Raw genomic sequence first — 12,716 nt, forward strand, 5'->3', positions numbered from 1 at the left:
TTTAACCGTGTAAATATTTCCTTGTGACTAGGGTGTTGTGGGTTTTCTGGGTTGTATGGCCGTGTTCCAGTAGCATTTTCTCCTGACGTTTCGCCTGCATCTGTAGCTGGCATCTTCAGAGGATCCTCTGAAGACGCCAGCCACAGATGCAGGTGAAACATCAGGAGAGAATGCTACTGCAACACGGCCACAACACCCTAGTGCAGTGGTGGCGAACCTATGGCACGGGTGCCAGAGGTGGCACTCAGAGCCCTCTCTGTGGGCACGCGCAAACAAAGTGCCCCCCCCCCACATCTAGGCTGGCCTGGGCCGCTGGGCTCGATTATTAGCATTAAACCTAAGACCTAGTTTTGGGGAAGCAGTGTAGGTAACCCTGTTAAGCGCTGCTAAACCCCACTGATCTTCATGCGACGAACTAAAGCATGATCCTTTACTTGGGAGTAAGCTCGGTTGCTGGCAATGGGGCTTGCTTCTGAGTAAACCCTCCTAGGGTCGTGATTCACCCGTTGGAAGAGTTGCACGGTTGCTTCAAAGCAAAACCACCGACCACCACCAAGCTTACTCCTGAGTAACGCACGCCTCGGAGCCAACTGTTTTTTTTTCTAAACTAAAACCTCCGTATTCAGGTTAAATTGCCGTGTTGGCACTTTGCGATAAATAAGCGGGTTTGGGGTTGCAATTTGGGCTGCACTCGGTCTCGAAAAGGTTCGCTATCACTGCCCTAGTGATTCCGGCCATGAAAGCCTTCCACAATTTCCTTGTGACTATTTTAGTGTTCTTCCTTCAGATCTTCCCCATCTTTCACTTGTCAACGCTGCGAGCCTCAACTTGAACCGTCCTTGAACATTCCGTAGTTCCTCTTCCTCCTATAATGCCTCCAGCTCTCCCAGGAGCTCAATGTTGCTCGCAGCCCCTCTAGCCTGTCCGGGAGACTGAAGCCGGCCAGCTTTGCTTCACTTTCCATTTTTAGCCCCGTGGCACATCCAAACAGGAACCAGAGCCCCCTCCCCCAGTAGGAAATTCATCCTCACCTTGCTAAACATAACCCAGAAAACAGGCAAACGGGTGTGAGAGGAGCTGCCCCTAAAAGGCAGCTGTCACTGGCTGCCTCCGGTCATTGACCTTCCCAACCTGCTACCTCACCCTCTGGGTCCCAGTGCCCACATCTCTTGCGTGCTCAGAGGGAGGAGTGTGTGCAGAAGGCACACATAATAGTGCGCTGTGATCTGGACTCTGGTGTGGACTCATTTGAAACATGCCTTGCAAATTTGAATTGCAAGCCGTTCTGCAAAACTCCCTTTCGGGGAGAGATTTCTGTGATTGGGCCCAAATAGAAAGAGAAGCCAAATCAAAGATAGAAGTCTTCTATTTGGAAATCGGCATTTATCAAGAAAGCAGGAAATACATATATGAAAGAAATAAAGAAATGTGGGTGAAGAAAGTGGGCGGAAGGAACCAAGCCTGGCTCTGAGTCGCTTTGAGTCTGGTGGGATCCTCCCCGTCAGTCAGTCAGCGTTTTTCCTGATGTTGACTCATTCTGTTTGCCTCCGAGGGAAAGGTCGACCTGTCCAGGTGAGCTGGGCCAGCTCCCTCCCAAAACCAGAAGTTCCTCTTCTGGCGCAGGCACCAGAACACTTTGGAGTCAGCTGAGGGCCTCCTCTCTTGGCCTCCTGGACTGTCTTGGGGGACCAGACGAAAAACTTTCCGTTGCCTCTGCTCAGCCTTGTGCAGGCTCGAGTTGTCTAGCCATACCCTACCTCCGGAAGTAGGAAGAGGTGCGCACCATCCACCTGGTAGAGGCCGAGTCCATGGCTCCTGTTAGCACCCAGGGTTAAGAACATAAGAACATAAGAACAAGCCAGCTGGATCAGACCAGAGTCCATCTAGTCCAGCTCTCTGCTGCTCGCAGTGGCCCACCAGGTGCCTTTGGGAGCTCACCTGCAGGATGTGAAAGCAATGGCCTTCTGCGGCTGTTGCTCCCGAGCACCTGGACTATTAAGGCCTTTGCAATCTCAGATCAAAGAGGATCAAGATTGGTAGCCATAAATCGACTTCTCCTCCATAAATCTGTCCAAGCCCCTTTTAAAGCTATCCAGGTGAGTGGCCATCACCACCTCCTGTGGCAGCATCTTCCAAACACCAATCACACGTTGCGTGAAGAAGTGTTTCCTTTTATTAGTCCTAATTCTTCCCCCCAGCATTTTCAATGAATGCCCCCTGGTTCTTTGTTGGTTGGTTGGTTTGCCCTGGTTGGGTATTACGATCAGCAACCAAAAACAAAGAAGACGCTGCAGTTTATGAGTCCATAAATTTTTATATGGCAGAGTCTTTTATATGGCAGAGTCCTGTGTGGCTTTTTTTTGCGGATTGTGTCCTGTACAATGTGGTGTGGCCAAAAGGGAAAGGGAGTGTAGCAGACGTGGGTAAGTCTGAAAAGGGCTTGCAGCTTCTCTCCTGCCTGCTGCATTCACTTGGCTTCCCGGATAAGACTAAAACAAGGAAAATGCCTTTAAAACGGAAGGACACGAAGCGGGGGGGGGGGGGCTGTGTCTCTTCCCCCCCCCCCCCACTCTTTGGGACAGCTGCTGATGACAGTCACCAAGTCAGCTGTTGTCGTGCACATTTTCAAAGCAGATCCAGAAATACATCCATTGTTGTTCGGTCGTTCTCTTACAATAGTGTGTCTGTCAACAATAGATTCCCTCAGTGTGTCCAGTTAATGCCCCCTCTCGCTTATATGAATGCGTTTCTCCCATGTCCTTCGGATAAAAGAGGTTGTAGTTCAATCTACTTAGTCCAGTGATGGCAAACCTATGGCACGGGTGCCAGAGGTGGCACTCAGAGCCCTCTCTGTGGGCACGCACAAACAGAGTTCATCATGTGGGGGGTGGAAAATCACTCCCCCTCACACACACATCTAGGCTGGCCTGGGCTGCTAGGTTTATTAGCATTAAACCTAAGACCTAGTTTTGGGGAAGCAGTGTAGGTAACCCTGTTAAGCGCTGTTAAACCCCACTAATTTTCATGCAAAGAACTAAAGCGTGATCCTTTACCTGGGAGTAAGCTCGGTTGCTGGCAATGGGGCTTGCTTCTGAGTAAACCCTCCTAGGGTCGTGATTCACCTGTTCAAAGAGTTGCACGATTGCTTCAAAGCAAAGCCAACAACTACCACCAAGCCTACTCCCGAGTAACGCATGCCTCAGAGCCAACCGTTTTTTCTAAACTAAAACCTCAGTATTCGGGTTAAATTGCCGTGTTGGCACTTTGCGATAAATAAGTGGGTTTTGGGTTGCAGTTTGGGCTGCACTCGGCCTCGAAAAGGTTCGCCATCACTGACTTAGTCTCACCGGCTCTCACGCTTTCTGTCTTATTATACAGGCAATCCCCTGGATATATCATGTCTTCTACTGTCGAATCTATGCTGCTCGCTAGCAACAGGCCCAGTTCAAAATGCTAGCTGTAAAAGACCCAAATGGTCATACGAGGAAGGGAAGGAAACCATACATAACAAACTACACCACCTCTGTGGCCAGTATGGTATAGTGCAGTGGTGGCGAACCTATGGCACGGGTGCCAGAGGTGGCACTCAGAGCCCTCTCTGTGGGCACGCGTGCACAGAGTTCATGTGGGGCGGCGAAAATCCCCCCCCCCCCACACACACATCTAGGCTGGCCTGGGCCATTGGGCTCGACTTGTAGGTAATCCTGTTAAGTGCTGTTAAACCCCACTGGTTTTCATGGGAAGAACTAAAGCACAATCTTTTACCTGGGAGTAAGCTCGGTTGCTGGCAATAAGGCTTACTTCTAAACCCTCCTACGGTCGTGATTCACCCATTCGAAGCGTTGCACGATTGCTTCAAAGCAAAGCCACCAACTACCACCAAGCTTACTCCCAAGTAATGCGCCTTGGAGCCAACCGTTTTTTCGAAACTAAAGCCTCAGTATTCAGGTTAAATTGCCGTGTTGGCACTTTGCGATAAATAAGTGGGTTTTGGGTTGCAGTTTGGGCACTCGGTCTCGAAAAGGTTCGCCTTCACTGGTATAGTGGTTAAAGAGCAGATGGACTCTAATCTGGAGAACTGGGTTTGATTCCCCATTCCTCCACATGAGTGGCAGAATCTTATCTGGTGAACTGGATTTGCTTCCCTGCTCCTACACATGAAGCCTGCAGGGTGACCTTGGGTTAGTCACAGTTCTGTCAGAACTCTCTCATCCCCACCTACCTCACAAGGTGTCTGTTGGGGGACCAGATGAAAAACTTTCCATTGCCTCTGCTCAGCCTTGTGCAGGCTCGAGTTGTCTAGCCATATCCTACCTTCAGAAGTAGGAAGAGGTACACACCATCCAACGAAAGAGGCCAACATTCCCGTTTCCCTTTTTAAGGGTCGAAACTGAACAGCCCTCCACCAGCACAAAACAATACAGTCCCGGGAGGCCTGCACCAAATGCCCGCTGGATCCCCTTCCAGAAATCCAGACTGATTAAAATTGCAGATTTTTGTTTACACAGAAGAATCTCTGAACTGCAAACGCTCCCAGCCTCATTATACACATTACAAGTTTGGTAATTACAGTGTGCCTGTGTGTCCGTGGCCTACATTTTGCAGCAAAAGTTGCAATTAAATTCTGGGTTTTAGTAGTGGAAAACGATCTGTGTTGCGCAATGAACGCTCAAACCACAGTGTCGGTCAGATTTGGAATCTCTCATGTTTACAAAGGCCCAGCAGCCCAGAGATCAGAAAGGTGCCTGCCCCGAAATGGCCAACAATTATGGCCCAGGGCTTTAAACCCCCGATGGCTCCTTGTCCTTCACATAATTCCATGCTGCGGTGTAGAGGATTTAGAGGAGACTGCAAGTCTGCTCACTACCACCAGCTATATGTTAAAACAAACGGGAGTCACAGGAGTGGCCCCTTAAAGATTAATCTGTTTGCATCCTAGCATTGCCTTTCGTTTCACTCATTTCTTCAAAGTAACTTCTACCCCACCAACCCATTAAACAAAAAAGCAAAACAGAAGAAGAGGAGGAGGAGTTGTTTGGATTTATACCTAGCTTTTGGCTCATGTCAGGAGACTCAAGGGGGTTCGCAAACTCCTTTTCCTTCCTCTCCCCCCTGCAGCAGCTGCCCAGAAAAGGGCTTGGGCCATTCCACCCCCACACCACGAAGTGGGAGGCCTGGCTCTAAAAGAGAGCTCGGCCGGTTTAAGTCACTTATAGTGCACTACTAGGCATGTTTACTCATGGTTAAGCCTCACCACGTTCACTGGATAAGGACGTTTGGGACTTAAGCCTTGCTGAGTTGGTGGCGTTTGCTAAATGGGCACTAGTGCACAGGTGTCAAACTCGCGCCCATCCAGATGTTATGGACTACAGTTCCCATCATCCCCTGCCAGCATGATGCAGGTGTCAAACTCTAGTGCACAGGTGTCAAGCTCGTGGTTCTCCAGATATGGACTACAGTTCCCATCACCCCCTGCCAGCACGATGCAGGTGTCAAACTCTAGTGCACAGGTGTCAAACTCGTGGCTCTCCAGATATGGACTACAGTTCCCATCACCCCCTGCCAGCACGATGCAGGTGTCAAACTCTAGTGCACAGGTGTCAAACTCGTGGCTCTCCAGATATGGACTACAGTTCTATCACTGCCAGCACGATGCAGGTGTCAAACTCTAGTGCACAGGTAAATAAAGCTCATGGCTCGCCACATATGGACTCTTCCTCAGTTCTATCGGGCCCCGCCAGCACGATGCAGGTGTCAAGACTCTAGTGTTCCACCAGGCCTTTGGGGTTCTCCAGATATGGACTACAGTTCCCATCACCCTGCCGCCAGCACGATGCAGGTGTCAAACTCTAGTGAAACCATCAGGTGTCAATAATGCTGGCTCTCCAGATGTTATGGACTACAGTTTATCACCCCCTGCAAGCATGATTTGGTACTGAACAGTATTTCAGGTAAAAGTTCCTCCAGATGTTATGGACTACAGTTCCCATCACGCCCTGCCAGCACGATGCTGGCAGGGGATGATGGGAACTGTAGTCTATAACATCTGGAGGGCGCGTGAGTTTGACACCTGTGCACTAGCGGGTTCTTTGTTGACTGTATGTGACGTAGGAGGAACTGTGGCTCATTGCTGGGAGGGCCCTGGTTCAGCCCACAGCAGCATCTCCAGGTAAAAGGACCAGGTAGCCTGAAATCCTGGAGAGCTGCTGCCAGGTGGAGTGGACAAGACTGACCAAGATGAACTGACGGCCTGAACCCCCAGAAGGCAACTCCCTCTGTGTCCCCATCCTCCTCTGCTGGTGGCCAGGGGCCGATCCTCGCGCTCAGGGTCAGGTGGTTGGCAGGCATGTGTGAGAATGTACCCTCCCTCGTCTCTGGAGCAGATAAGAACATAAGAACTAGCCTGCTGGATCAGACCAGAGTCCATCTAGTCCAGCTCTCTGCTACTCGCAGTGGCCCACCAGGTGCCTTGGGGAGCTCACATGCAGGAGGTGAAAGCAATGGCCTTCTGCTGCTGCTGCTCCTGAGCACCTGATCTGCTAAGGCATTTGCAATCTGAGATCAAGGAGGATCAAGATTGGTAGCCATAGATCGACTTCTCCTCCATAAATCTGTCCAAGCCCTTTTAAAAGCTATCCAGGTGAGTGGCCATCACCACCTCCTGTGGCAGCATATTCCAAACACCAATGACACGTTGTGTTTCCTTTCCTTTGATTAGTCCTAATTCTTCCCCCCAGCATTTTCAATGGATGCCCCCTGGTTCTAGTATTGTGAGAAAGAGAGAAAAATTTCTCTCTGTCGACATTTTCTACCCCAGGCATAATTTTATAGGCTTCAATCCTATCCCCCCTCAGACGTCTCCTCTCCAAACTAAAGAGTTGTTTGGTGCGATGGGAGGAGGCCCAGAATAAAGCAAACTGGGGGTTGGGGAGGGGTGTTTCCAGAGTCTGGGGGACGAAGGGATGCAGTAGCTGTTTCTGCACGGATGGATCTGCAGCTTCCTTGGTTTTCTGTGCCATTTGGGTGGTGGTTATTCTGCACGTCTTTAAGAAGCAAGCCCTTTGAGGAGCTTTCCTTGTGCTGGTAGCTGAGCTTGAGAGCCTCGTTCGCGGTGATTCGGGGGCAGCCTCGTTCGCGGTGATTCGGGGGGCCCCATTCGCGGTGATTCGGGGGGCAGATGTCTTGCTGGAGGGATGACGGTTCGGCCTGCCCTCATCCCGAGCCGACTCCTTCCCCCTTTCCCAGCGGCCAGTTTGCGATCGTGAAGAAGTGCCGGGAGAAGAGCACGGGGGCGGAGTACGCTGCCAAGTTCATCAAGAAGCGCCAGAGCCGGGGCAGCCGCCGCGGGGTGAGGCGCGAGGAGATCGAGCGGGAGGTCAAGATCCTACAGCAGGTCCTCCACACCAACATCATCGAGCTGCACGACGTCTACGAGAACAGGACGGACGTGGTCCTCGTCCTGGAGCTGTGAGTACCCGGTTCTGGGCTCATCGGACCCGTTTGAGCCGCTGGCCTCGGGGGGTTCTCCATGGCTCAGTGGCACGGCTTCCGCTCTGCACGTGGAACGTTCTGGGGTCTCCTGCACGCTAAGCAGATTCTCCACCGCTGAGCTGCAGCCTCTCCACCTCGCAGCGTTTGTCGCTCTGGCTCATTCCGCACACGCAGAATAGTGCACTTTCAAACTGCTTTCAGTGCGCTTTGAAGCTGTGCAGAATGGCAAAATCCACTTGCAAACAGTTGTGAAAGTGGGTTGAAAACGCATTATTTTGCGTGTGCGGAAGGGGCCTCTGAGTCTGCTCTGTGGGATGCATCTTTGGGGCCTCCAGGACCCAAAGGCTGATGGCTGAATAAAAAGAGGGTGCCCCAAGATGCTGGTTTGTTTTTAATGTGGGTCTGCTCTGGAGCTTGTGGCCAGGGTACAGTGCCCAGGGGGTTGGATGAGTGGCTGTGAATCTGGCAAGCAAACTCTGAAGAATGCCCGGTCTTCTCTGCCATTTATCTGGACTGGACTCTTTAATCATGCATAGGTGTCAAACTTGCACCCCTCCAGATGTTATGGACTACAGTTCCCATCACCCCGCCAGCATGATGCTGGCAGGGGATGATGGGAACTGTAGTCCATAACATAAGAACATAAGAACATAAGAACAAGCCAGCTGGATCAGACCAAAGTCCATCTAGTCCAGCTCTCTGCTACTCGCAGTGGCCCACCAGGTGCCTTTGGGAGCTCACATGTAGGATGTGAACGCAATGGCCTTCTGCGGCTGTTGCTCCCAATCACCTGGACTGTTAAGGCATTTGCAATCTCAGATCAAGGAGGATCAAGGTTGGAAGCCGTACATTGACTTCTCCATAAATCTGTCCAAGCCCCTTTTGAAGCTATCCAGGTAAGTGTCCATCACCACCTCCTGTGGCAGCATATTCCAAACACCAATCACACGTTGCGTGAAGAAGTGTTTCCTTTGATTAGTCCTAATTCTTCCCCCCAGCATTTTCAATGAATGCCCCCTGGTTCTAGTATTGTGAACATCTGGAGGGGCGCGAGTTTGACACCTATGCTCGATAAATATAAACTTGCGTCCCTCCAGATGTTATGGACTACTGTTCCCACCATCCCCTGCCAGCATCATGCTGGCAGGGGATGATGGGAACTGTAGTCCATAACATCTGGAGGACTGCGAGTTTGACACCTGTGCTTTAATGGATGTATTTTGTCCTGGATGGGTCAGGAAGACTCTTCGGACGTAGACACAACAGGTCTTCCCCTGCAGACTGTTCTTGTGTGAACAGAGCACCCCCCTGTGGAAGACTCAGGGTGCGACGTGATGATTGTGGATGGATACCAGGTGTCGTGACACGGCCGCTTTTGAAATGTTTGCAAACAGCAATTGCAAAGTTGTGTGCGACGCTGGGGTTGTGCTTTCCCATGCCCTACCCTGGCAGTGAAAAGGTTTCCTTGTTTACCGTTGCCTTCCAGCTTGCCGGATCGCTGGGGCTAAAGGGAATTTTTCCAGGATTTGTTTCTCTCAGCTGAAGATTATGGAAAAACACAAAACACACAAAGCGTAAACAGAGCCTTGAAATAAATCTCTTATCGAATCTTTTCAAAAATCCCTAAAATGTTAAGACATTGCATCGTTGTAGTAAAACCGTCAATCTGCTGATTTCGATCAGCTTTTTAAATGTTCCCTTCTCAGAAAAAATGGAATGTTTTCTTTCCAAAAATGAATTTTTCCTTGGCAGCGGGAGTACGTTGATCTTGAAGAGAGGCAGCTGGTGCCTCTTCCCAATTGCCTGGGGTTTGCATTCCCAGTCCCCAAGAGGGAGAGGAATCTTCCACCCGTTCAAGCTTCTTCGTGGAATCTGTGGCTGAGGCTCATTCCGCACACGCAGAATAATGCACTTTCAAGCTGCTTTCGGGGCTCTTTGAAGCTGTGCGGATTGGCAAAAACAGTTGTGAAAGCAGCTTGAAAGTGCATTATTTTGCGTGTGCGGAATGAGCCAGAGGGTGGGAAGGGGATTTTTCAAGATGAGCTCTCTGGTGGGGCCCTGTGATAAATGCAGAGCTCTCCTGGGGATTATTGCCAGCAATCAATTGGTCTGCGTAGGGTGGTCAGTCAGTGGACCTCTGGCTTAAGTGACCTGGGGGCCCAAAGTTGAGCAGAGGCCAAGGACCGCAAAATGATACCTGTGCAGCAGTGGCGTAGGAGGTTAAGAGCAGGTGCACTCTGATCTGGAGGAACCGGGTTTGATTCCCAGCTCTGCCGCCTGAGCTGTGGAGGCTGATCTGGGGAATTCAGATTAGCCTGGGCACTCCCACACACGCCAGCTGGGTGACCTGGGGCTAGTCACAGCTTCTCGGGGCTCTCTCAGCCCCACCCACCTCACAAGGTGTTTGTTGTGAGGGGGGAAGAGCAAGGAGACTGTAAGCCCCTTTGAGTCTCCTTAGAGGAGAGAAAGGGGGGATATGAATCCAAACTCCTCCTCCTCCTCCTCCTCCTCTTCTTCTTCTTCTTCTTCTTCTTCTTCTTCTTCTTCTTCTTCTTCTTCTTCTTCTTCTTCTTCTTCTTCTTCTTCTTCCTCTTCTTCTCCTCCTCCTTCTTCTTCTTCTTCCCCTTCTTCTCCTTCTCCTTCTCCTTCTCCTTCTCCTCCTCCTTCTCCTTCTCCTCCTCCTCCTCCTCAGAAATGGGTGCAATTTTGAACGGAGTCTCAGAGGGTTGCCTGCTTTAGTCTCACTAGCTGTGGAGGCTGGACCAAGATTTTTGGGAACCTGAACTGACCCTTGCACGGGAGTGTCCTTGGGGCTCGATTACTTGTCTCCTTCAGCAAGCCTGATTAAGCTGAATGGAATTTGTGCAAGAAGCCCACATAAATGGCCCCTCATGTTTGAGTGTGGAGTGGGCTGCTGCTACTCTGGTCTGCAAAATGCCCTTGGAAGAGAGATCTATCCGTGGCTACTAGCCGTGGTGACTGAAAGGACCCTCCATCTTCAGAGACAGCAAACCAAGGCCCGGAGGCAGCATCTGCTGGGTGACCATGGGCTAGTCACAGTCCTCTCGGAACTCTCTCAGCCCCACCTACCTCACAAGGAAAAGGAGCTTGTAAACAGCTTTGAGACTCCTTACAGGAGAGAAAGGCGGGGTATAGATCAGTGGTGGGATCCAAAAATTTTAGTAACAGGTTCCCATGGTGGTGGGATTCAAACAGTGGCGTAGCGCCAATGGGGCTGGGCGGGGCACGACGGGGGCGTGGCCGGGCATTCCGGGGGCGGGGCATTAATAATTTCTCTGTTACTGTAAAAAATTCTTACTATAAAAAACCAAGTTCCTAATTTCCAGCTGGTATCTTTCTGTCCATAATTTAAACTCATTATAGCAAGTCCTATCGTCTACTGCCAACAGAAACAACTACTTCTCCTCTAATTGACTGCCTGTCAAATACTTAATACTTTCAAATGCTTAATTTTGTTTCTAGAAATCAAAAGAAGGAGACTTTCCTGAAACAAGGAACTTTTGCATATTTCTAAAACATGTTTTTAAAACAGCCCAATGGGGAGAATGATCCCGTTTTCTACCTTCGCTAACCAGCCACATAGGAAACAACAGGACTCTATGATTTTTGGACCTAATGGAATTTCTAACGGAAAAGCGGACCCAATTAGTAACCCCCTCTCGGCACACGCAAATAATTAGTAACCCACTCTCGGGAACTGGTGAGAACCTGCTGGATCCCACCTCTGGTATAAATCCAAACTCCTCTTCTACTGTCCTTCTTGTTCTTATAGGGTGTCTGGAGGAGAACTTTTCGATTTCCTGGCCCAGAAAGAGTCTTTGAGTGAGGAGGAAGCAACGCAGTTCATCAAGCAGATTCTGGATGGCGTCAGCTACCTGCACACCAAGAAAATTGCCCACTTCGATTTAAAGGTAAAGGGGGGACTGAGCAGCCATTCGCCCGGCCTTTATGGGGTCTTGGCAGGATGGTTCTTTGCTGGCTAGCTTTCAATTTTGTACAGCTGAGAATATCTTCTTGAAACAAAAACGAAGCACAGCTTTTAAATTTAACGAAACTTTGGTCTGTTTATCAAAATGACTAAACTACACACTGGCCTCACCCGCCTGCTTGAACTGGGTCAACGCCCGACCGAGTCCTAAGAAAGTCTTAGTTTGGAGGTTTTAGAAGGTGGCCGTGTTGCCCTGCAGTGGAACGACTAGATCTAAGTCCAGCAGCACCTTAGACTTTTTGGGTATGAGCTTTCAAGGGTCAAAACTCCCTTGTTGGTCTCTAAGGTGCTTCTGGATAATCTAGGTGATTTTAGCAGAGAAATTGGGGTTCCGCTTCCAGTGGCTCTTGATTATGTTTTGTGGATGTGGGAAGTTGCTCTTGTTTATATTTTGTGGATGTGGGAAGTTGCTCTTGGCCTTCCCAGTACTGGCAGCGAGAGGAACTGGGGTTGCCGCAGATGAATAACTTACTGAGCCTGGGGTTTAAAGTGGCTCAGCTCCAGTGGCTTAAATCGTTTGTGGGTTGCAGCCTTCATCGCTAAGCTCTTTGCTGAGGCTCGAGTACTTGATGTTGCATTCCATATCCTTCTGCAACTTGTGGCTCTCTAGATGTTCATGGACTACAATTCCCATCAGCCTCTGCCAGCATGGCCAATTGGCCATGGGAATTGTAGTCCATGAACATCTGGAGAGCCCTGATATAGAAAATGTCTCGTGGACAGGTGGGGAGGGTGTGTGTGTCTAATCCTGAAACCTGAACCACATGAACTCATGTAGCTGCTTTATACCGAATCAGGCTCTCAGCCCAAGAAGCTCAGTTTTGTCCACCTGGACGGGGTCTCAGGTGGAGAAAGGTCTTTCACCTCACCCGCTTCCAGATTCTTGAACCTGGAGACGTTGGAGTTTGAACTGGTGACCTTTCACATTCCAAGCAGATACTTGGCTGCTGGTCCACAGGCCCTCCCTCGAGTTTGCTGCGCGGTGACGGCCGTGCAGCTGGAAGGGACCTCTTTCCTGTTTGTGGACAGATGTCTCGTGGGTGACCAAACCTCCTCCCAAAACAAAACAAGAGCAGCCAATGTAGATGGTGACCAGCTCCCCCAGGGAGCACTTTTTACATTCCTGGTTGTGAAATATTTGAGGGAAGTCTGGGGAAACAGCCCTGATGACAAAGCGGACCAACAGGAATTTGGTGGCTCCTTAAAGACTCCTCCA

General features: G+C 50.2%; 1 protein-coding gene across 2 annotated transcripts in view; it reads left to right on the forward strand.

Moving 5' to 3' along the window:
* DAPK2 (death associated protein kinase 2) overlaps positions 1 to 12,716 on the forward strand; it is a 53,906-nt gene that overhangs the window by 24,249 nt on the left and 16,941 nt on the right. For both annotated transcript variants that reach the window (XM_048481710.1, XM_048481711.1), the window contains exons 3-4: positions 7,246 to 7,467; positions 11,285 to 11,423. In XM_048481710.1, the coding sequence (XP_048337667.1) occupies positions 7,246 to 7,467; positions 11,285 to 11,423 (361 nt within the window). The remainder of the gene's footprint in view (positions 1 to 7,245; positions 7,468 to 11,284; positions 11,424 to 12,716) is intronic.

Source organism: Sphaerodactylus townsendi, linkage group LG17 (assembly GCF_021028975.2).
Source record: "Sphaerodactylus townsendi isolate TG3544 linkage group LG17, MPM_Stown_v2.3, whole genome shotgun sequence".
In the NCBI taxonomy this organism is placed as follows: domain Eukaryota; kingdom Metazoa; phylum Chordata; class Lepidosauria; order Squamata; family Sphaerodactylidae; genus Sphaerodactylus; species Sphaerodactylus townsendi.